The sequence below is a fragment of the Corythoichthys intestinalis genome, chromosome 15, assembly GCF_030265065.1.
Source record: "Corythoichthys intestinalis isolate RoL2023-P3 chromosome 15, ASM3026506v1, whole genome shotgun sequence".
NCBI lineage: Eukaryota > Metazoa > Chordata > Actinopteri > Syngnathiformes > Syngnathidae > Corythoichthys > Corythoichthys intestinalis.
The window spans coordinates 44136957-44162943 of NC_080409.1; the positions used below are offsets into that span (position 1 = coordinate 44136957).

The 25987-nt window shown below is 40.8% G+C and overlaps 2 protein-coding genes across 5 annotated transcripts in view; both read right to left on the minus strand.

Moving 5' to 3' along the window:
- il11b (interleukin 11b) overlaps positions 1-15213 on the minus strand; it is a gene marked incomplete at its 5' end in the record, with an annotated part of 35504 nt that extends 20291 nt beyond the window's left edge. The window contains one exon of the mRNA XM_057858755.1: positions 15001-15213. Within this exon, the coding sequence (XP_057714738.1) occupies positions 15001-15213 (213 nt within the window). The remainder of the gene's footprint in view (positions 1-15000) is intronic.
- Positions 15214-16635: 1422 nt separating this feature from the next.
- msrab (methionine sulfoxide reductase Ab) overlaps positions 16636-25987 on the minus strand; it is a 161560-nt gene continuing 152208 nt past the window's right edge. For all 4 annotated transcript variants that reach the window (XM_057858578.1, XM_057858581.1, XM_057858580.1 and 1 more), the window contains one exon: positions 16636-19102. In XM_057858578.1, the coding sequence (XP_057714561.1) occupies positions 18929-19102 (174 nt within the window). In that variant the 3' untranslated portion in view covers positions 16636-18928. The remainder of the gene's footprint in view (positions 19103-25987) is intronic.

A 25987-nucleotide genomic window follows, 5' to 3' on the forward strand; every position in this document is an offset into this window, starting at 1 on the left:
AGACAAAGGAAAAACAATGGTGCTACCAAAGTGCTTCAGCGGAAACATAACATACAGTGGGGCAAATAAATATTTAGTCAACCACAAATTGTGCAAGTTCTCCAACTTGAAAAGATAAGAGAGGCCTGTAATTGTCAACATGGGTAAACCTCAACCATGAGAGACAGAATGTGGGAAAAAAACAGAAAATCACATTGTTTGAGTTTTAAATAACTTATTTCCAAATTAGAGTGGAAAATAAGTATTTGGTCACCCACAAACAAACAAGATTTCTGGCTGGGTCTAACTTCTTCTAACAAGGTCTAACAAGGCGCCACTCGTTACCTGTATTAATTGCGCCTGCTTTAACTCAATATCAGTATAAATGACACCTGTCCACAACCTCAGTCAGTCACACGCCAAACTCCACTATGGCCAAGACCAAAGAGCTGTCGAAGGACACCAGAGACAAAATTGTACACCTGCACCAGGCTGGGAAGACTGAATCTGCAATAGGTAAAACATTTGGTGTAAAGAAATCAACTGTGGGAGCAATTATTAGAAAATGGAAGACATATAAGACCACTGATAATCTCCCTCGATCTGGGGCTCCATGCAAGATTTCACCCCGTGGCGTCAAAATGATAACAAGAACCGTGAGCAAAAATCCCAGAACCACACGGGGGGACCTAGTGAATGACCTACAGAGAGCTGGGACCACAGTAACAAAGGCTACTATCAGGAACACAATGCGCCGCCAGGGACTCAAATTCTGCACTGCCAGACGTGTCCCCCTGCTAAAGAAAGTACACGTCCAGGCCCGTCTGCGGTTCGCTAGAGAGCATTTGGATGATCCAGAAGAGGACTGGGATAATGTGTTATGGTCAGATGAAACCACAATAGACCTTTTTGGTAGAAACACAGGTTCTCGTGTTTGGAGGAGAAAGAATACTGAATTGCATCTGAAGAACACCATACCCACTATGAAGCATGGGGGTGGAAACATCATGCTTTGGGGCTGTGTCTCTGCAAAGGGACGACTGATCTGTGTAAAGGAAAGAATGAATGGGGCCATGTATCGAGAGATTTTGAGTGAAAATCTCCTTCCATCAGCAAGGGCATTGAAGATGAGACTTGGCTGGGTCTTTCAGCATGACAATGATCCCAAACACACATCCAGGGAAACAAAGGAGTGGCTTCGTAGGAAGCATTTCAAGGTCCTGCAGTGGCCTAGCCAGTCTCCAGATCTCGACCCCACAGAAAATCTGTGGAGGGAGTTGAAAGTCCGTGTTGCCCAACAACAGCCCCAAAACATCATTGCTCTAGAGGAGATCTGCATGGAGGAATGGGCCAAAATTGACAAGGGAGACGGAAAAAGCAGAAGCTTACCAGCAACATTGTGTGAAAATCTTGTGAAGAATTACAGAAAACGTTTGGCCTCTGTTATTGCCAACAAAGGGTACATAAAGTATTGAGATGAACTTTTGGTATTGACCAAATACTTATTTTCCACTATGATTTGCAAATAAATTCTTTAAAAATCAATCATTCAATGTGATTTTCAGTCCCCCCCCCACATTCTGTCTCTCATGGTTGAGGTTTACCCATGTTGACAATTACAGGCCTCTCTAATATTTTCAAGTAGGAGAACTTGCACAAGTAGTGGTTGACTAAATACTTATTTGCTTCACTGTATGCACTGATAAACATGAGCATTGATGTCAAGATGAGCAGTGAAATCAACAGTCATGCTTGAAGAGGTAACTACAGCAGCTAAAGAGCACAAAAAACACAGATGTCCATTCCAATTTGAATTAGCAACGGAGGAGCCGCTCAATCGCCATTTCTGTAACCGAAGCAATCCCTATCTGATCACAGTACCCAATGGCCGGCTACTCAGCCCGCCCGCCTTATCTGTGATTGCATACCTGTCAACCCCAGGCTGTTGGCAATCTTACAAATAGTGACGTACGCCCTTACAAATCGGTGACTAATCTTACAACGTTGTATATAGCGTGCAATATGAAACAAAAATAAATCTCAATTTTTAAAATAATATGAATTTATTGGTAATGTTATTGGTAATATTGTAACATATAACCTGGTGCAATCCCAGAAAAATCAATATCTACAGCTACACCATGATTACTAAAATTAAAAGTGACTTTTGTTATAATTGTATGTAGCACTTTTGGCAATTTCTATCATGTCTTGATGGCTGCACTTCATGGCACTTCAGCTCGCAATTCAGTTTGACTTGAAGGTAGTTCGTTAGTGTGTCCAATTATAAATTAAAAAGGTCAATTGATAAGATTAACTCACCGATGCAATCTTTGAGTCAGGGAACATTTCTTTTGCTAATTCTGAGAAGTGATCAGCAATAGTTGCAGGCAAATTGTGTTCGGCAACAAATTGGCAGAATAAAATCTCCGCTTTCATCACTTTTCATTCTGCAGACTTCATCTTTATGACCAGTGTTGTTAATCTTACCTTTAAAAAGTAATTAATTAGTTACAAATTACTTCTCCCAAAAAGTAATTGAGTTAGTAACTCAGTGCTGCAACGATTAATCGATTAACTCGAGTATTCGAAAGGAAAAAAATATTCAAATTAAATTTTGTTGCTTCGAGTATTCGTTTAATTAAAGTGGCGTTGTACTGGTTTATTTTGAAAGTGTTTAAATTTAGTCTTATTGATTAGGGTGGATACATTGCCCTCTGGTCTGCCTCATTTCACATGGCTGAATCAACCTGCTCCCTGATAAGACCAACGTAAGCTACATTTTTGTTTGGGCTAATGTTTTTAATGCATTCACAATTTAATTTATAGGTATATTTAGCCGTTTTTTGTGCGAATATGAGTCTGAACCATTTGTTAAGAGCTTTGTGAAAAAAAAAAAAACGTCAAACGTCAGCTAGCTTAAATGCTATAAATTGCTATGTAAGTTAGCCAATTGTTCTTTTGTTGTACATAATCCTCATTTATTTATTTTTTTATACCGTTTGAGGCTCATCCCAGGTATCTTAATTTTTTATGTTCCTTATCCGATTACTCGATTATTTGAACTAACTAGTTCATCGATTAATCGACTACTAAAATAATTGATAGCTGCAGCCCTAAACTCAGTTACCTGAATGTAAGAGTATTTAGTGACTTGGCAAAGTAACTGGTGTTACCTTTTATGTTATTTTTCTTCATTTTTTCAAAAAAAAAAAAACATACTAGGCTTAACCTTTGCCATGTTTGGAAGTTCATTTATTTATTATTTCATATCGACGTGAAAGTTTTAAAACTGTTTCATCATTTAAAGATAGATTCAAGTCAAGATTTTGCCGATTTAGGAGTATTTTAGATAAAAAGTTACTTAGGTTCGCGAGGAAGGTTGAATACAACAGAGCCTTTCTGAGAAGTGTACTGCTCTAAAATGGCGGCTGTTTACTAGCGACACCGAGTCTGTCATTTCGCATGTAGTTCTATATGCATGAGATATTGTATCTAGGTGTAGATTGTAGGCTGTCGGCTACAGTCAGGAAATATTGGAGCCACACATAGCATCGCATTTGCAACAGTCTCACAACAAATATTTTGCTCTCAGTGTCTCTGACTTTTCTCGCGTCATTCAACTAACGTAGTAACACATAGTACCGCACATTGTCTCGTTGCCGAAATGGTGACAAAATTCGAACAGAGAAAAAACCCGTAATGCACGAAAAACGTACAGATTTTGAACGTACGCCGTACACATTTAAAAATCAGTGCTCACTTGTACAAATTATGCCGAAACTTGACAGGTATGTAAATTGGCTAGAAATTGCCTTCATTCGCTGCTCATATTGGTTGAATTGAGTGACGACATATCAAGAGCGGATGAATAGAGGGTTTGTCGTCTCCGTGTGTGTGTGTGTGTTTTTGTGGAAGATTAAACAAACAAAAATAAAAATTACACAATACAGACTAATCGAGCTAGGGCGGGCACAGCCCCCGAATGCCCGCCCATGCCGCCGGGTCTGCAGATACTACAATACTTCCAGTGAGTTCTGTATTTATTATTTCCATTTTATTCTATTGAATGTTTGGATGTTGTTGAATGTTTATTTGAACGAGAGCTGAAACGATTACTCGAATAACTCGAGTTTAAAAATTGATCGAGGAAATGTATTCGCCTCGAAGAATTGTTTAATTTTGCCAGCTCCAAGTATCACATTTTGCCTGGACTACTTTTAATGCAGCACTACGCGCTGATGTCACGTACGTACCGGAAGAAAACAGCAGCGGCAGATATACATATACAGTGCTGGCCAAAAGTATTGGCACCCCTGCAATTCTGTCAGATAATGCTCAATTTCTCCCAGAAAATGATTGCAATTACAAATGCTTCGGTAGTAATATCTTTTATTTTGGTCGCAATGAAAAAACACAATAGAGAATTTTAAAAAAACAACTCACAAAACTCCAAAAATGGGCCGGACAAACGTATTGGGACCCTCAGCCTAATACTTGGTAGCACAACATTTAGACAAAATAATTGCGAACAACCGCTTCCGGTATCCATCAGCGAGTTTCTTACAATGCTCTGATAGAATTTTAGACCATTCTTCTTTGGCCAACTGCTCCAGGTCTATGTCTATGAGAGTTGAAGGGTGCCTTCTCCAAACTGCCATTTTCAGATCTCACCACAGTTGTTCTATGGGATTCAGGTCTGGACTCATTGCTGGCTACTTTAGAAGTCTCCAGTGCTTTCTCTCAAACCATTTTCTAGTGCTTTTTGAAGTGTGTTTTGGGTCATTGTCCTGCTGAAAGACCCATGACCTTTGAGGGAGACCCAGCTTTCTCACACCGGGCCCTACATTATGCTGCAAAATTTTTTGGTAGTCTTCAGACTTCATAATGCCATGCACACGGTCAAGCAGTCCAGTGCCAGAGACAGCAAAGCAACCCCAAAATATCAGGGAACCTCCGCCATGTATGACTGTTGGGCCCATGTTCTTTTCTTTGAAGGCCTCGTTTTGTTCCTGTAAACTCTATGTTGATGCCTCTCCCAAAAAGCTCTACTTCCTCCAAAACGTTTTTGGGCTTTCTCAGGTAAGTTCTGGCAAACTCCAGCCTGGCTTATTTATGTCTCTGGGTCAGAAGTGGGGTCTTCCAGGGTATCCTACCATAGAGTCCCTTTTCATTTAGATGCCGACCGAGAGTACAGGTTGACACTGTTGTACCCTCGGACCGCAGGACAGCTTGAACTTGTTTGGATGTTAGTCGAGGTTCTTCATCCACCATCCGCACAATTTTTCGTTGAAATCTCTCGTCAATTTTTCTTTTCCGTCCACATCTAGGGAGGTTAGCCACAGTGCCATGGGCTTTACACTTATTGATGACACTCTGCACGGTAGACTCAAGAACATTCAGGTATTTGGAGATGGTAGCCTTGACATAGTCCATGTTTCCTCACAATTTTGCTTCTCAAGTCCTCAGACAATTCTTTGGTCTTCTTTCTTTTCTCCATGCTCAATGTGGTACACACAAGTACACAGGACAGAGGTTGAGTCAACTTGAATCCATTTTAACTGGCTGCAAGTGTGATTTAGTTATTGCTACCACCTGTTACTGTATGTGCCACAGGTAAGTAAAAAGTGCTATTAATTACTCAAATTAGAGAGGCATCACAGTTTTTCAAAGGTTGCCAATACTTTTGTCCGGCCCATTTTTGGAGTTTTGTGTAACATAATGAGTTTTTTCTCCAATTCTCTTTTGTGTTTTTTCATTGCAAGCAAAATAGGAAAAATTTTGAACTTGAGGGCATAAAATAAATAAATAAATAAACAAACAAATAAATAAATAAACAAACTGTCAGGCTGTGGTGATGAGACAGACTCAGTTGCGGAGTACAGGCAATCAATTAGTTCATTAATGAAAACTAAGGTTGTTGCACTGGCACAGTAATGAAAGTAAAAACATAAAGCGGTCCAACGGAGGAAAGAGTCAGGACAATTAGGATAAAAAAGTTCAAACACTAAGCACTCCAAAAGGAAGGAAAGGCAAAAACAAACTACTCCAAATGGAGGAAAATGTCAAGATAACTAGGATCAAAAGGTTCAAACACAAAGCACCCCAAATGGAGGATAAGATACAGGATACCTATCATAGCAATGGCGAGAGGCTAACGTGACTGATCTGAGAAGACACTTCTGCACAGTACTGTACAAGGGAAACTAAGGCAATATATGGCGGAAAACACTCAGGTGACTTAAAGTTCCGCTCTGAGACCCCAATTTGGCCAAACTCAAAAATTGTCCCATATGCATGTGTGATACATCATTGGAAAGCGTAAAATCTCAATTTTCTGGGGGAAGAAAAATTTTGAACAGGAGGGCATCTAAAAAAACATTTTTAAACAGCAAAACCCTATCTGGAGGTGAGCGCACGCAAGAGCAGAATTACAGATGCCGTGACTTTAACGAGATATTATCGCATACTTACCTTGTTTCGATCCAAAAACTCCATGTAGCATGTATCACCGAATGTCAAGACACAGCTGTGAATGGCCACAGCTGGATTTTTGGGGGATTTTATGGGTGAAATAGGGTAATATAACAAGGGTCGCGAAGCAGAAATCGCAGACATCAAGGAGTGGTCGAGATTTTCTTTTCATATATTTACCCTTTTAAACGTTTTTTTCCCCCCCAATTTTTCTTTGTTTGGATCGATTATTTATCATCTAACATATCGGAGAAAATGCGACAGTAACAAAAAAATACAATTAAGCGATAGTTATGAGGTAGATATCCGTGACTTTTTTACAGACACCATTTTTTTCATTGTGACGTAATTTGTTTAAAAGTTTAAAATATGCGAGTGAATACTTTTTTAAAGTCTTTTTTTTTTTCTTAAAATATTAGACAGCAATTAATGATTCTAAGCTAAAAATGACAGACATTTTGAATAATAAATATAATTAATTACCTTCGTTTTATGGCTTGGTTGAAACAAAAGCGGTCACACGACGTCTGTAAACAGGGATTTCCAGGGTAAAACGGACAAATTAAAAATAGTTCAGGGGCTTAATGCGCGATGATCTACAATGGAAGCATATAGACATATTGTTCTATCAAACAAAACAGTTGTTTTGGCTTAAAATGCAGCAGTTTCTTTTCAAGAGGAGTGCAAGAGCAGAAACTGCTTTTTCAGTCTTGTGTGCGCTTTCCGCCATATACACACGAGGTAATGGGGAACAGGTGGAAACAATAGATGATTAGGTGAAAAGAAGGGCAAGTGTACAGACACAAGGAGGGTGAAGCCTTCAAAATAAAACAGGAAACAACACGACACAACTCCCCCATGATGTGACAGAACCCCCCCCCCCCCCAGAACCAGCTAACAGACGGTCCAGGCTGGTCCCTATGGAAGTCTCTGATTAAGGCGGGGTCCAGGATAAACCGAGAGGGAACCCATTGTCTTCTGTCTGTTCTGAGGTTGCACTGTAATGGTAAATGAACGGCAAGGGTCAGTCCAAGATGAGGTAGAGACGCAGGTCATGCAAGGCCAACGTACAGCAGGCACACCCTGGGGTTCGCTCTCTTCCCCCAGCTAGCCCCCTAGGGACGCAGATGCAACAACCCAGACAAGGCGGCGCTTCTCTGGGCAACACAGAGACGTTGCTGTGCTCCGGTTCCTGGAGCCCCGGCGCTCCGATAGAGAGGCCCTGCGCCCATGCAGGAACCAGAGGGGGGCGGAGGGAGAGGATGCAAAACACATCTGGCAGCTGCGAAAAACCCCGCATGCTACAAGAAGAAGGGCACCACGGAGAATGCTGACCTCCATCAAGGCTTTTTCCTAATTTTTCAGTGGAAAACAACACTAAAATATAGGGGTGCAACGGTACACAAAAATCTCGGTTCGGTACGTACCTCGGTTTTGAGGTCACGGTTCGGTTCATTTTCGGTACAGTAAGAAAACAAAATGCAAAATATAAATGTGCTAGTTGTTTATTACACACTTTTGTGCTTTCAACAATAGGAACTTTAGCCTATACAAAGCTAGAATTCTGCTCAAAAAGTAGCGGGTATTTAAAGATATTAATCCAATAACAATTTGCCTTTCAGACCCCGTGTATTGGTCAGCTTTCTTTCTGAAAGAAAGAAGAAAAAAGAAGTGCTGTGCTAAAGAGAAAAGCAATCCCAATGACAAAGATTTTAACATGTATTTTACAAATGAAATGCCTCATTGAATCATTTTTTTTTCTCTTATGAACGGTTTTCAAAAGCTTTATTGGTGGATTTTCTCGAGTTAAAGACCCACAAAGAAATTAATAAATTTAATTGTGTAAGCATTACCTGTGTATTATTCTTATTTTTTAATTACAGGTGTTTTAGCTCATTTCAATTTATTGAAATGGGCTATTATTTATTTTATTATGTGTTTGTATTTTAAAAATGTGATGTAGTATTCATTTATATTGTATATTTTATGTTGTATAACTTTAGTTCCTATGTGAATATTAGTTCCTACTTGTTTTGTTGTGGTAGGAGGGTTTTGTATTGAACACGGGGCCGTGTTGGTTATTATTATAGCAGGAAAGAGCAGTAAATCAACAAAGACAAGTCAACTGTGCCCCGATCTACCACTCAAGAGATCTGATGGACTCAAAAAGTGGGTTACGATTGCATATTAGCTTGAAAATCAACCGGATCCACGGTATTTTTATACCAGTGACTTCCGGTCTGCCCGATCCTAGCTTGTAGTATTGACGCAGGAGGGCCGCGTCTCGCGTCAAATAATAAACTCTGCAGTTCTTTTCGCGTGCGTCGCGTTGAGCCGCTTCTTACACGCGGCCGCACTGCGACTGGTGTGCATTGGCTGATTGACTTTAACGCCCGCTTTTCAATGCATTCTCGCGGCGGCCACGTTGTCGCGCCGTTGACGTTTCTGGGTTATATACTGTCCTACCGTGTTGGTCCTCATTATAGTAAAGCAGGAGTAAATATAATCTACACAAAGAAACTAACCCGATCGACTCATAGCCTCGAAAAGTAAGGGTTACATTACGTCAGAAACTTGTTCGGTACGCCTTCATTCCGAACCGAGCACCCCGTACCGAAACGGTTCAATACAAATACATGTACCGTTACACCCTCACTAAAATACCATTACACACATTGGTTTCACCTGGAGCCTCCTCCATATTGCATGTTTCACAGTTAGAACAGTGTTCATTTCTGTGACCATTGGAACAGAGCACAGCATGTGTGTAAATCTGACTGAACTCCAAGACTAGAATGTACCAAACTGCATGTTGACAAGCCACAAATCTCCAAGGATGGGACGGCAAATCCAATCTCATTTTATATGACTCACTGATTTATATACGCAACAAAAATGTATTTAATGGTTTAGGATGGTAGTCAGAAAAATGTTGACTGTTCCTACTGTGAAACAGAGGAAGCTCGGTTGTGGGCCTACTTGTAGATAGCAGTATAGTCCCCGGGTTACGACGTACTCGACTTACGCAATTTTGACTTTAGGACGCCAGAGTCTCGTCCGCTATTTTGTCTCTGGCCATTTTTTTTGTGTGTGTTTTTTTTAATCTGATAAACAGTACCCTAATGTACCTCACAGTATGTATATTTTATTTGACGTTATTAAAATAACGTGTTCTGTCCTCACTAAAGGTGAAGTTGTTCAGCTTTACATATAGCAAAAAAGGCAATTGTGCTTTTTGAAGTTATTTTTTTTTTCGGACAATTTGTAAAGCTGTAACACACATGTACACTTATGTTCAAAACGACACGCATTTTAACAATAAAACATAACACAAAACAATTAGTGTTCAAACGTCCATCTAGTCTGATCAATATGTAAATTTAGTAGATTAAATCAGACTAATTTTCCTAAAGAAATGTCTGCTAGCTTAAATGCTATAAATGCTAACGTATTTACAATTCTCATAGCAAATCGCTCACAAATAACTCCAAAAACTGTAGCTCTAAACTCAATTACAAATACATACACAAACATATATTAGCTAAAACAACTTACAGCATGATGCGGGCCAAACCAGAGCGTAGCTGTTTTTTTTGCAGTCATGATGTAGCTTCTTGCATTCGTCTTGCAAGCACTTTGCAGTCATGATGCGAGCCATTTGCATTTGTGTTGTGGCAATTGGGGTTGTGCTTTTGCCAATTTGCAATTGCGCTTTAGAAATTGGGGATCGTATTGTGGCAGTTTGCATTCCTGCGTTTTTCTCTTGCATTCGTGTTGCGAGTCATTTATGTTGTAGCAATTGGGGTTTGTGCTTTTTTTTATTTGCAAAATGTTTGGACTTTGCATTTCGCCTGACACCTCTCGGCCACCATTAGACGAGTCTGCAAGGTAACAGTCCAGCCAGACCCAACGCTGCCACCAGAGGGCAGTGTATCCTCCATCATTAAACAAAATACAATACTTTTGGACCTTTTGAATAGTTATTTTGTTGGGGTGCTTAAAGGGTTAATTCAGACGGGTTTCATCGCCAGCGTAGGAACGGAACTCGTTCATAACCCGGGGACTACCGACAGTCATGGACGAAATTATTGGCACCGCTGGAACTTTTACAGAAAATACGACATTTCTCACAGAAATTAATGCAATCACAAATGTTTTCAGTATGAATGTATTTATTTCTTGGATGCGTATTGGAAAAACACAAAACACCTGAGGAAAAAAGTCAAAATTGACAGTTTTAGACAAAACAAAAAAATATAGGCTGGACAACATTGTTGCCACCCTCACCACAATATCTGGTTACACATCATTTGGAAGAAATAACAAAGCAATCGCTTCCTATAACCATCAATAAGTCTCTCAGATGGAATTTTGGACTACTCTTCTTTTGCGAACTGTTCCAGGTCCCTCTGATTTTAAGGGTGCCTTCTTGCAACAGCAATTTTGAGATCTCTCCACAGTGTTCAATATGATTTAGCTCTGGACTCGTCGATGGCCACCTCAAAATTCTCCAGCGCTTTGTCTCCAACCATTTCTTGGTGCTATTGGAGGTATGTTTTGGGTAGGGCTGTCAAACGATTAAAATTTTTAATTGAGTTAATTACAGCTTAAAAATTAATTAATCGCAATTCAAACCATCTATTAAATATGCCATATTTTTCTGGAAATTATTGTTGGAATGGAAAGAGAAGACACAAGACGGATATATACATTCAAAATACTGTACATAAGTACTGTATTTGTTTATTATAACAATAAATCAACACGATGGCCTTAACATTATTAACATTCTGTTAAAGCGATCCATGGATAGAAAGACTTGTCGTTCATAAAAGATAAATGTTAGTGCAAGTTATAGAAATTTTATATTAAAACCCCTCTTAATGTTTTCGTTTTAATAAAATTTGTAAATTTTTCAAACAAAAACTAAACTAGTAGCTCGCCATTGTTGATGTCAATAATTACACAATGCTCATGTGGTGCTGAAACCCATAAAATCGGTCGCACCCAAGTGCCAGCAGAGGGCGACAAAACACAAAAAAACACAAGTAACAAGTGGAGATTACACTGTGCTGTCATTTTAATCTGTTTAAGCGGGGCATGTGCGTTAAATGCGTCAAATATTTTAACGTGATTAATTAAAAAAATTAATTACCTCCCGTTAACGCGATAATTTTGACAGCCCTAGTTTTGGGTCATTGTCCTGTTGGAACACCCATGACCTCTGACGCAGACCCAGTTTTCTGACACTTTACCCTCCATTACCCAACATTTTGATAGTCTCCATATTTCATGACTCCCTTGCTCACTGTCAAGGCACCCAGTGCCAGAGGTAGCAAAACAACCCCAAAACATCATTGGACCTCCACCATGTTTGACTATAGGCACTGTGTTCTTTTTAGGCCTCAGTCTTTTTTCTGGCACTGGTCTCCAACCATTTTTTTGTGCTATTTGAGGTATGTTTTGGGTCATTGTCCTGTTGGAACACGCATGACTTCTGACGCAGACACAGTTTTCTGACACTACACCTTACATTCCGACCCAAAACATTTTGATAGTCCCCTGACTCCTTGCACACGGTCAAGCACCCAGTGCCAGAAAAAAGAATGAGGCCTACAAAGAAAAGAAAAAACAGTTCCTGTAGGGGCAGTTTACATGGCGACTCTGCGACACAAAGACGCAATGACTGAGTTGCGGACTCGCCTCGCGTGCATATCGTGTCGGCGAAGATGAAAAATTGTGAATCCTGCCTCCAAAGTGGAAGAATCCGATTGCGGGGAGTTGAGGGGGGCTTCCTCGGCATGCATATCAAAGGCTCTTGCGGCGCGAGACCGCGTCGTTAACGTCAGCACTCGTACACGTCACATTGGGCGTGCGCAGTGGTGCTACAAAACATTAAAAACAGCAAATATGGCGGAATGTCAGCTTTAATTTACTGTTTTAATAATATTTTTAAATTAAATATGTTGAACGTTTCAATTTTTGTGCCTTTTTGAACAAAAGAAAAATGACATGGCTTCGAGTGGGCGGGCATAGTTTTTTTAACCGGGCTGAGGGAGCTTGGTGGGGTCAAAGTGTATCATTCTCTGTCGCCCAGTAAATCTGCCCTGCCCTCTAGGGCCTGGCATGAATACTACATCGTTTTCATGCGGAATCGCGACATTGTTCAAATGGAGACGTAAATGCAAACGCAAATTTGATATTTTTCGTATTCCGGAGAGTCACCATGTAAACGGCCCCGTTGTCAAACATGGTGGAGGTCCAGTGATGTTTTGGGGTAGTTTTGCTGCCTCTGGCACTGGGCGCCTTGACAGTGTGCAAGGAGTCATAAAAGCTGGAGACGATCTATTTTCTGGAAAAATTCCAGGGGTGCCAATAATTTCATCCATGACTATATACAGTATATATGTACATGCTCTATGAAAATGATGGTATCTTGCACAATGTAAAACCACCTTAGTAGGCTACTATACTATTATAAAATAAGCACACAAAGCTAACTTGCATTCAGTTGTGCAATAAACTTGCAGTAAAAGTAAAATACAACTAAACTTTAGTTAAGCCGCGATGCTTTCATGTGTCACACTTTGAGCCTCACTGATAATCTACATCTTAGTGAACATGCATTATTTCTTGTATTCTTCTTGTAAGAAAAATTAGCAGCGAAAAGGAGGACGCTGTGCATGTTGTGTATGTGTGGGTGCACATCTCTGCAAGGTGTCTCACTTGCTTCTTTGCGTGGGCGAAGCATTCAGCGGAACACAGGGCGCGGCATTCAAGGTGGCGGTGGTGGGCGAGAATGCGCGCTCATATATATGCGCTTGTGTGCGTGTGTGCAAATAAAGCGTGTTAGGGCTGTGTGACGTACACCTGACGCTCGCTCTTCCTACGCGACCTTTCACAATGACTCATTTTTTTCCCTATAGAATTGAACCAAGTGGCTGAGTACAAAAGGAGAAAGTAGAGCTAGAGTGAGTGCAGTGTTCAGCGTGGCCTGCAGCTCTTTAGATTATACGGAGTAGGTCAGTGAGAGAGGTACAAGCAGCCGGCTGGAGCGCAACGACGTTCGAGGCCAGCTGTTGGCCCATTAAAGGCCCATCTGCACACAATAGGCTCAGTCTCAAAACACCCACACCCACATCACATCCATACAGTACATACAAAGCCTGGTTCCAGCTTATAGATGCTTTTACATCTCTTGTTGCAAGCAACAGACAGAAAGAAATTGCACAATGACAATGGGGAGTAACTTTTGCATACTAACAGAATTTATTTTTACTGTTTTAGATTAGATCTAATTTATTAGTATTCCCCTTAAACCTTATTTTTACTTTTCTTCTAGTTGTAACGGTTGTATTACTTAAATATCTAGTACACACACGCACATGTATCCATTAAAAGTCTAAATACCCCTATTCAAATGCAAATATTTTGTGAAATGACAAAAGATCAAAATGTACAGTAGGGCAAATAAGTATTTAGTCAACCACCAATTGTGCAAGTTCTCCTACTTGAAAAGATTAGAGAGGCCTGAAATTGTCAACATGGGAAAACCTCAACCATGAGAGACAGAATGTGGAAAACCCCCCCCCAGAAAATCACATTGTTTGATTTTTAAAGAATTTATTTCCAAATTAGAGTGGAAAATAAGTATTTGGTCACCTACAAAAAAGCAAGATTTCTGGCTGTCAAAGAGGTCGAACTTCTTCTCAAGAGGTCTAACGAGGCTCCACTCGTTACCTGTATTAATGGCACCTGCTTTAACTAATTATCGGTATAAAAGACACCTGTCCACAATTTCAGTCAGTCACACTCAAAACTCCACTATGGCCAAGACCAAAGAGCTGTCAAAAGACACCAGAGACAAAATTGTAGACCTGCACCAGGCTGGGAAGACTGAATCTGAAGTACACTGAGAAACACCAAGGCAAGTGTCAACACAAAAGCAGGACATGACACGGAGGAAAAATTCTAGATGATGGTAATAATAAAATTGCTTTTTTGTTGGTTGTGAAGAGGATGCCTCCATTCCTGGCTGGCAATTAGAAAAAGAAATATGATGTTCAGAGATGTTAAAATGTTGAGAGGGGTGTCTTGAGTTCATCTAATTCCCAAATTCCAAATAAAAACGAAGTTATTGGGGAAAATGCTAAATTGGTCCACTTACAAAATGATGACGTCTATGTAGTACAGTATTTGTTTTGTTTTGGTTTTTTGTAATCCAAATAGGGAGCATTTACAGTGTGGGCATCATGCTAGGCAGGATCACGTCACAACAAAAATGCTTTGAACACAAGTGAAATGAATGAGTTATTGGTTGAATTTGTGACTAGTTACAAGTAATACAAGACGTATAGCACACGGAGTTATTGAATGTTAACGTTACGTGCGTGCCTGCACATGGCTAAATCTTATTAGCGCGGCGCAACGCTCACAACACAGCTTATCTACACACCAACTAGCCTTGCTAGCGTTAGCTCGAATCGATAATTGAAAAACAACACTCGGTTTGCATCATTTTTGCCGAATTTCATACACAATATTTACCTTTTCAGCTTGTCGATTGAGTGCGTGGTTCTTTTCGCGGATTGCGTCTTTTGGTCCAATCACAGGCGCGTCGTAAGGAGGAGGCGGTCCACCGCGGTCTACGTTCGCGGGGCCAATCACGGGCGTCCATGGTCGTAGACGAGGAGAGCCGATTGGCCGTGGCCGTAAAAAGGAGGCGGACAGCGGTCGACATTTCGGCCAACGGCAGCGTGGGATTTAGGAGGAGGCGGGCCAGCGGTCTACGTTTCGGCCAACGGCCGCGCGCCGTCTACGCTCGTCCACAGTCTACAGTTGCACGCTCCGAGCTCCGACTTCGCGATCTGTAAAACGCTTGGTTTAAAGAAATCAACTGTGGGGGCAATTATTAGAAAATGGAAGACATACAAGACCACTGATAATCTCCCTCAATCTGGGGCTCCATGCAAGATCTCACCCCGTGGCGTCAAAATGATAATCGCTTACCGTGAAGTCCGCCAGCGGGTCACGTACGGATCGCCTGGCTTTGTTCCTTCACCGCCTTACCGGAGTGTGTTGGCTCCCTGCTCATTTGTTACGGTAAGCGATTTTCATTGCTAAGGGACATTTCGTTTTGCTGTAAGGGTAACGCGGGGATTCTGGGGTTGACAAACTCAAATCTAGCGTCATCGTTGACATTTGTTGATTCTTGTTTGCTTGCTCTTGTGGGATTGCAATCAAAAAATCTCATTTATTCTGCATTTTCTAATCAATACACATTGTCTATTTTGCAAAAGTGTGCCTGTTACTGATTCACCGCGAATCTGGAAATTTCGGAAAACATAGTCTAAATGTGTTTTGTGGATCTGGAGAAGGCATTCGACCGTGTGCCTCGCGGAGTCCTGTGGGGGTGCTCCGGGAGTACGGGGTACCGAGCCTCTTGGTAAGGGCTGTTCAGTCCCTGTACGACCGGTGTCTGAGTTTGGTTCGCATTCCCGGCAGTAAGTCGAATTCGTTCCCAGGGAGGGTTGGACTCCGCCAAGGCTGCCCTTTGTCACCGATTCTGTTCATAATTTTTATGGAGGAGGTCCGGTTTGGTGACCTCAGCATTGAATCTCTGCTTTTTGCAGATGATGTGGTGCTGTTGGCTTCATCAAGCCGTGACCTCCAACTCCCACTGGAATGGTTCGCAGCCCAGTGTGAAGCGGTTGAGATGAAGATCGGCACCTCCAAATCAGAGACCATGGTCCTCAGTCTGAAAAGGGTGGAGTGCCCTCTCCGGGTCGGAGATGAAATCCTGCCCCAAGTGGAGGCGTTTAAGTATCTTGGGGTCTTGTTCACGAGCGAGGGTAGGAAGGTGCGAGAGATCGACAGGCGGATCAGTGCAGCGTCTGCAGTAATGCGGACGCTGCACCAGACCGTAGTAGTGAAGAAGGAGCTGAGCCGAAAGGCAAAGCTTTCGATTTACCAGTCGATCTACGTTCCGACCCTCACTTATTTTCACGAGCTGTGGGTCGTGACCGAAAGAACAAGATCCTGGATACAAGTGGCATAAATTAGTTTCCTCCGCAGGGTGTCTGGGCTCTCCCTTAGAGATCGGGTGAGAAGCTCGGTCATCCGGGAGGGACTCGGTATTGAGCCGCTACTCCTCCGCGTTGAGAGGAGCCAGCAGAGGTGACTCAGGCATCTGGTTCGGATGCCTCCCCGGAGAGGTGTTCAGGGCATGTCCCACCGGCGGGAGCCCCCGGGGATGACCCAGGACACGCTGGAGAGACCATGTCTCTCGGCTGGCCTGGGAACACCTGGGGATCCCACCGGAGGAGCTGATTGAAGTGGCTAGGGAGAGGGAAGTCTCAGCTTTTCTGTTAAAGCTGCTGCCCCCGCGACCTGACCCCGGAGCAAGCGGAAGATGATGGATGGATGGATAATTTCAAGACATTTGCCACAATTTTAAGTGCCTCTGAATCAGTCTGATTGTGACTTTTTTCTGACTTTGGTGCTTTCTAGACTTTGTGCCCAGAGGCGTAGAAAGGGTCCCCGGGGGCACCAGGCAACAAGCAACATGGGGCCCTTCGAGCGTGTGCAAGTAAGGGGGACAGTTGAACTTGGAGCAATAGCATATTTAATAAAAGTATAATAACGCCTTGGTCTCATAGAGCGCTTTTAAGACACTCAAAGTGCCTGGCTTCTACTACATTAGCACATAAAACTACAGTAACATAGTACACTCACCGCTGTCTTGCTTCCTTTTCTCCTCTTCTGCTTTTTTCCCCCCTTTCTTTTGTCGCTTCTAGAAGGATAACTTCTCTTCATTTTGGATATACGCCAATTAAAAAAAAAGCCAAATCGCCGCTCACTCTCACTCTGAGTCACGTGAGCGAGTGAAGGGGCCCCTTCAGGGAACTCAGACACAAGGCTTTCACTGGCACTGTCGCTCTTGTCGCTGCGACAGTGCAGTAAAGCTGCGTGTGCTAAATCTGTTGGCCCACTGGGGGCCCCTGCTGGCTGGGGGCCCTAGGCAATTGCCTGGTTTGCCTAATGGGACGCGACGCCTCTGTTTGTGCCGACTGCTGTTTTGAGCTCTTCATACTGCGATCCAACTTTTGTGAGCTTAAGTCTACGTGAGTGCTTGACCGGGAAGCACTTTTCGTAAATCTCCAGTCTATTCAATGCGGACGAGAACCTCTGCACTTTACTATTGACGTTTAATTATGCAATATTACCAACCACAGGCAGGACTGGAATTCAACAGCTACAGCCACCACAAAACAGCACTTATTATTTTCATTGTTTCCGCTTATAAACTGTGTGCCACTTGAAACTATTTGGCATTATTGTTCAGCCTTGGCAGAGGTCTACAATCGTTTTACTTAAGGAGGTCACAAAAAAAAAAAACACGCCAGCGTGCCAAATTAAATTAAAACCAGGTGCTGGGAAGCAACTAGCTGTCCCAACCACATACCTCTCAGTGCGGTTCCATCAAGCAAGCCACAGCACACGCGCACGTACAGTACGCACACTCACATACACATTGCTGCATGCAGACACATGCAAAAATATCTGTCCCAATACGAAAATAGGCCCCGAGAGGTTGCACCTGCACCTGTGCCCCGGTCCACACCTACACACAGGTGTCAGGATGTGACACGCACACACACACATTCAATAAGAGGGAGGGGGAAATACGAGAGCAGGGTGAAACAAAACTGCGGTTGACCAAAAGGCTTATTTGGAGATACGATCTGTTTGATTTACGTTTTTTTTTAATATGATGTGGGCTTGATTTGTTTGAATTTACAACAACAATGTATGCATTCATTTGGGAGAGGACACATTTCATAAGGTATCTTGTAGTTGTCCATACATCTGCGTACATGCTGTGGTTCAATATGAGAGCTGTGACTAATTTGCACGAAATGAAATGAGGCGGCACAAGTGACGAGCAATTCACAGCCAGATGGAATTTACCTCATCAACATAAAGAACAATATGGCATTTGACTCATTGCCAAAGTTGGATTTAGGTAAATGGTAACGGTAAACAATTCTTGAATTATTAGTATTTCAAAGAAACACTTATTAAAGCTACGTCAAACATCTACTCCTTGGTACAACAAAATCAGTTATTAATACATTATTGCTTTGATAAAACAGTCTTATGTAATAATAAGAAATTAATAAGAAATGCAACTACTCATATACTAAAGTAGTGACTGGTGGTTTAGTTTGTAAAAGATATAGACATTTACACAATCATTTAATGCCATCTTGTGGAATGAAACGGTTACTGCAAGCAATAAACTCCCAACTGCAGTGACTATTTTTCCTACTTGAAAAATGACAGTGAGAACACTTTCGAATTGTAATACCAATCAAGAGCAAAATACTACACTTGTCTAATTCAGCACAGAATAGACACCTTCTGTAATAACCAGGAGAGATGAATAACCTTTAAGATTCCTCTTTAGCGTTCCTTACGAGTCTTCTTTCCCTGTGCCGATGGGGCAGCAAATGCCGGTGCCTTTCGGACGGCAATGACCTCGGGGTTGCTTCTTCAGGTACTGCTGGTGGTAGTCTTCGGCATAGTAAAACTGCTGCAACTCAACAATTTCTGTTGTGATGCCCCCCACGCCCTTTGTCTCCAGCTCCTGTAGATAAAAACACAGATCCAAGAACTCAGCATGATGCTATTAGTCTCTATTACCCCAGACAAGGGCGTCGGTTTGCATAGGTATGGTAGGGACTTAACACTACCAACTTTTCAGAATGCTCAGATTGTCCCTATCAACTTTTAGGCAACCACATTTGCAACATATAACGACTTCAGGTATATCGGTAATTTAGATTGTCTTCGCATATGCAAAACGCACATTTGACTGGCTAATTACCCCCCCCCCCCCGCAATTCAACACAAGGCAATTCAAAGTGCTTTACATCACATGAAGATCATAAAAATCACATTTAAATCAACACAACGTAAAAACCAAGACAAAAGATCGCATTTAATCACAGAATAAAAATAAATAAATAAAAATAAAACAAAAATAAAAATAAAACAAAAACTACTACTACTTATAATAATTGAAATCAGCAATGGAGATAAGCACAAGAGGAATAGAAAGCAGGTACATTGAAATATATAGACAGTTATGGATATGCAGTGCTAAACAAAAGCGTTTTTAGCCCTGATTTAAAAGAGCTAACAGTGTGAGCATACTTCAGACGTTCGGGTAACTTGTTCCAAAGGTGAGGAGCATAATAACTAAATGCTGCCTCACCCTGCTTGGTTCTTGTTCTTGGATCATGCAGAAGACCGGTTCCAGACGACCTTAGGGGTCTAAATGTCTCATAGGAATCTAACAAGTCAAGCATGTATTTTGGTCCAAGGCCATTAAGTGTTTTGTAGACGAGCAGTAGTATTTTATAGTCGATCCTTTGACTCACTGGAAGCCAGTGTAGCGATTTCAAAACCGGTGTAATGTGGTCCAGCTTCCTTGTATTTGTGAGGACTCTGGCTGCAGCATTCTGTACTAGCTGCAGCTTCCTGACTGATTTTTTATCATGACCTGTAAATATACCATCACAATAGTCTAATCTGCTGAAAATGAATGCATGCATAAGTTTTTCCATGTCTTGTTGAGTCAGAAGCCCCTTAATTCTGGTTATATTTTTTAGGTGGTAATAGGCGGATTTAGTGACGGACTTTAGATGGCTATCAAATTTTAGGTCTGAGTCAATAATTACGCCAAGGTTTCTGACTTGATTTGTAGCTGTAAGTGACATTGTGCTAAGTTGGCTGCTTATCTTTGACCTTTCCTTTTTTGGCCCAAAAATGATCACCTCTGTCTTCTCCACATTTAACTGGAGAAAATTCTGACATATCCATTCATTGATTTGATGAATGCATTTACTCAGGGAGACTAAGGGACTATAATCATGTGGGGACACAGAAATGTACAGTTGTGTGTCATCTGCATAGGCGTGATAGGAGATGTCATACTGTTCCATTATCTGAGCTAACGGAAGCATATAGATGCTAAATAAGAGTGGTCCCAGAATTGACCCTTGAGGGACTCCACACGTGAATTTGGTTCGTTCTGACTGATAGTTTCCGATTGACACAAAGAAATCCCTATCATGTAAATAGGATGTGAACCACTGAAGAATAGTGTCAGTAAGCCCTACCCACTGTTCCAATCTGCTGAGTAGTATGTTGTGATCAACCGTGTCAAATGCGGCGCTGAGATCCAATAGTAGCAGAACAGATGATTTGCCTGCATCGGTATTCCGACGAATATCATTTAGGACTTTGATAAGCACGGTCTCGGTGCTGTGTTGTGGCCGAAATCCAGACTGAAATGAGTTGAAAAGATTGTTTTGCATCATAAAAGTCTGGATCTGTTCGAACACAAAACCTTTCGATAATTTTCCCCAGGAATGTCAGATTTGATATTGGCCTGTAATTACTAATGGTTGAGGCATCCAGATTAGTTTTTTTTAGGAGAGGTTTTATTACTGCTGTTTTTAAAGTCTGAAGAAACTCTCCTGTTTGGAGAGAAGTACTGTATTTATAATCTGAAGTATGTCTAGGGCTATGCAATGAAAAACAGTTTTGAAAAAGTTTGAAGGAAGGATGTCAAGGCAGCATGTTGTGGGCTTTAATTTTGACACAATTTCTGTTAAAGTGGCATAGTCCAAGAGGCTAAACTGTCTAAGATTGACGTGGGGGACATTTTGGGAGGCATTTAGTGTAACATTTGTTAATCTGGAGTTGCACACAGTCTGTCTAACCTTTAGTACTTTGTGTGTAAAGAATGCTGCGAAATTATTAGAGGACACCTCAGATGACAATTCCTGAGGTATTGATGGTTGTGGGTTTGTCAGTTTGTCAACAACAGAAAATAGTGTGCGAGTATTGTTGGTGTTTCTACTAATGATCTCTGAAAAATATGACTGTCTAGCATTTTTCAGTTCCTGGTTGTATTTGCGAAGACTCTCTTTGTAGATATCATAAAAAACTAGGAGTTTGTTTTTTCGCCATCTGCGTTCTGCTCATCTACAAACTTGTAGACGAGCAGAACGCAGATGGCGAAAAAACAAACAGAAATACAACATGTCAACAAAATAGCACTTCCTCCGCCCCCTTCGAAGAGGAGGGATATTAGAAGTTTTTTTTTTTTTTCCGGCCAGCAGCAGGAAGCACTGTAAGTAATGTAAAAAGACGTCAATGTTGTGGAGGTGGGGCAAACGCCACGAATTTTGATACTGAAAGTCCGACCTGCATCAGAATTAGCATAGCATTAAACTGTGTGAATTTGCTAACCTGCAAAACTCAAGGAGGAAGCCACTTTGAGAAAAGTGTCCTCCTGTATGTTTTCTATTGTTAACAATTAAACCGTAAGAAAAGTAGCGAACTGAGGTTTACCTACTTCTCCCAAATTTTCATTTTTATTTTTTTATGTGGTCTCAAAGCAGCCAAAAGGAGCTTTCGTTTTTTGCTGCGCTTGTGGACAAAGGCATTTAGCATTTATTTATTTTTGTTAAACCCTAAGAAGTTTTTTCAGTTATATTTATTTAGACGGACAATGTTGAGTGGTCCTAAGACAAATGTTTATTTTTGGCAATCCTGGATAGTTAAGGATTATTTACAAGTTTGTATTATTTTGTATGGTAATATAATTTACATTATGTTTAAACATTGCAATTTAAATTTGCTAATAAAATCCAGACATTTATTCTGGAAGTTTTCAAAATGTTTCTTTTCTAGTTTTTGAAAACAAAGGTTTGAATCGACCGGTGTATCACCAGAGCCAATACACATGAAAGGTAGTATAAGTCAATACATACTTATTTTTGCATTGATCATTTAGCCTATTCATTGATTAGGTTCATATTCTCGAGAAATGTAGCCCTGACCCCCATTCACCCAATCTGTTTGCTCTTATTAATGTCCTGCTTACAGCAAAAAGTGTACACGCACGTTATGTTGTTAGATCGTCCCTACCAATGTTGAGACAAAATCTACGCCCTTGCCCCCAGAATTAGGTGACTTGACAATTAGGGCTGTAGCTATCGATTATTTTAGTAGTCGATTAATCGATGAACTAGTTTGTTCAAATAAACGATTAACTGGATAAGGAACCTAAAAAATTAAAATACCAGAGCTGAGCCTCAAACAGTAAGAAAAATAAACAAATAGGGATCTAAGTACAACAAAAGAACAACTGGCTAACTTACAAAGCAAAAGTCCGCTAGCTTAAATGCTACAAATTGCTAGCGTTTTTTTGTGTGTGTTTTTTTACAGTGCTCTTAACAAATGGTTCAAACACATATTCCCAGAAAAAAAGGAGTAAATATACCTATAAACTACATTAGAAATGCATCAAAAACATTAGTTCAAACAAAAACTTTTTTTTTCTTAAATCATTCAAACACATATTCCCCCCCAAAAAACGACTAACTATACCTATAAACTAAATTACGAATGCATAAAATATTAACTTAGATTATGTTGGTCGTAACAGTGAGCAGCTGGATTCAGCCATGTGAAATGAGTTATGTCATATTCACGGATGCCACTAGAGGGAAGTGTATCCACCCAAACCAATAACACTAAATGCAAACACTTTCAAACGAAACCATTACAACTACACTTTGATTAAACGAATACTCGAAGCACCAAAATTGAATTTGAAACTTTTTTTCGAATTGAACTCGCGTTAATTAATTAATCATTGCAGCACTATTGACAATCATGGAATTTACCACAGATTTTAACACATTCCACGGAAATCAAAATAGTCTGCGGAATACAGGCAGATGTGCAGAATAGTTCAATTTCCCCTGTAGTTTTCATCCCCACCGCTAGGTGTCGCAGTAAAATAATGTCCACTATTGGCCCTGTTTGTTTCTGTTTGCTTTTTAAAGGAAAGAAAAACATGAATGCTAATAGTTGCAACATGAATGTAATCAGCCACAACAAGAGCACTAAAACAAGAGTACAGACTTGTAACAAAAGTGGATTTACAACAGAAGACAAACGCTCTCTCTTAATCCCTCTTTGTGACCATCTTTGCTCAGAAAGAGTCAGCGATAGGGTTGCCAACAGTCCCGGATTGCGCGGGACATCCTGGAATTTAGGAAGTTCTGATTGGTACCACCTGAATTCCAGGATGTCCCGCTCAATCCGGGACTGTTGGAAACTCTATCCAACGAAGATTGTTGTATAACGTTAGCTGCTAACATTATAACAAGTGTGAGCCGTGATGTTAACAGCATTACTGAGGTGGACTATTAGTGGGTAAATCAGGAAGTTCTGGTTCGGCTACTAGAGGGCAGCGGCAATGAATAAAGACAGACAGAGTTGGTTCTAGTTAAATATGTATTTTACAAAAAGTGATACAGAAAAATAAACAGTATATATTTACATTGCGCACACACAATCATTGTACAAATGGAAAAAAACTGAGTTCTAATTCCCCACCTCAATGTTCATGAATAATGAACCTCAAGTATGAATGCCTTCAGGTTTATGGATGTGGAAGGTGAATGTTGTCCCGTAGCGCTGCTTGAGGTATCAGAGGTTGAATGGATATTGGAAGCGCTTAGCTTGAGTGGTGGGGAAAGAGATAGGCTGCAGAGCCTCCTACCAGACTTAACAATTGTGTTGAAGACAAGGAAAGTACCACAGGCTCCTGGCTCGATTTCTAGCTCGCCATCCTTTTATTGGAGTGGTCCCAAGGCAGGGCAGGACTTGCCTGGCCTGCATGGACCAACCAACCCAATTAAACAATTGCAATGACTAAAAATGCAATACTGTGTAAGCATTAGCATGCTAACATACAGAAATACAAAAATAAAGCACCAACAGACACAGAAAATCACATGAGCACATAGGGTAGCGTAAGTTAGCATGGTGGCTAATCCGCTAACAATAGATGGAAAAATTCAAACTCACCAGTTCTCTTGGATGTAGTTGAGCACACACACTAAACAGGTCTCCAACACAAATAAAAAGGTCTGGTTCTAGAAGTTATAAAACAGCCTTTATACTAGTTTTAAAAGTAGTAATACTAAAAAGTAATACTACTAGTATTGATTTTTGTATTGTTGTATTGACGAATAACTTAATTGAAAAAAACAACAACATATTAATGATCTCACAAATTAACTGTCGAAATATGCTGCTCTGTTCTTTAAACTGAGACACTATCAGTGTCTCTGCCCTTATCATTCTGTATAAATCTTAATTTGAACCACATTTACAATACTGTAATATCACTTGGTACATCACATTTCCCACTTACTGTATCTAAAAAAGCTAGAAATACTACAGAAAAAAAGTACAGTCTGAGTTCAACGCACCAACTAAATACATTTTTCACCCCCACCACCTTCTGAGGCTTAATGAGCACAAGTATTTTCAAAATGCTTGCGTAATGTATCAGATCATCCATAAACTAAATCATAAATTAGGTGACTTCCTCCCAATCTGTACTCCTCAGCACACATATACTACTAGAAGAAAAAATTCATATCTTTGGGAAAAACAAGGCTAAAGTGTACAAACTTGGTCATTGTGTGCCGAGGACCACAGATTTGGAATGAACTTGACGAAAAACTTAAAATGTCACACTCCACCTCCATTTGTAAGAAAAAAATCAAAATTAATCTCCTAGCAATGTATGTTTAATATGCTGATATTTTGAATAACATTACTAAGGTGTCTCATGTCAAATCCAATGTAACCAGAATGTTGAAATTGTCCATAGTTAATTGTACAGTGGGGCAAATAAGTATTTAGTCAACCACTAATTGTGCATGTTCTCCCACTTGAAAATATTAGAGAGGCCTGTAATTGTCAACGTGGGTAAACCTCAACCATGAGAGACAGAATGTGGGGAAAAAAAACCCAGAAAATCACATTTGATTTTTAAAGACTATTTGCAAATTATGGTGGAAAATAAAATTTGGTCAATACCATAAGTTCATCTCAGTACTTTGTTATGTACCCTTTGTTGGCAATAACAGAGAACAAACGTTTTTTGTAACTCTTCACAAGCTTTTCACACACTGTTGCTGGTATTTTGGCCCATTCCTCCATGCAGATCTCCTGTAGAGCAGTGATGTTTTGGGGCTGTCGTTGGGCAACATGGACTTTCAACTCCCTCCACAAATTTTCTATGGGGTTGAGATCTGGAGACTGGCTAGGCCACTCCAGGACCTTGAAATGCTTCTTACCAAGCCACTCCTTTGTTGCCCTGGCTCTGTGTTTGGGATCTAATGCCACGTTTACATGGAGCCAAATATTCCAATTACAATCGGAATATTTGTTCAAACCGAATAAATGTGTTCCATACAAACACCTCATTCGGAATGAACAGGCCCAAACCGAATGGAATTTCTTTCCGATTCACAGGGGTGGAATATTCCTTTTCCCAAACCGATTAGAACTAAAATTATATCATGTAAACAGGGAAGCGGAATGGTGTCTGGTTGCGTTCTTTCTGCACATGCGCCGTACTGACGTGGTG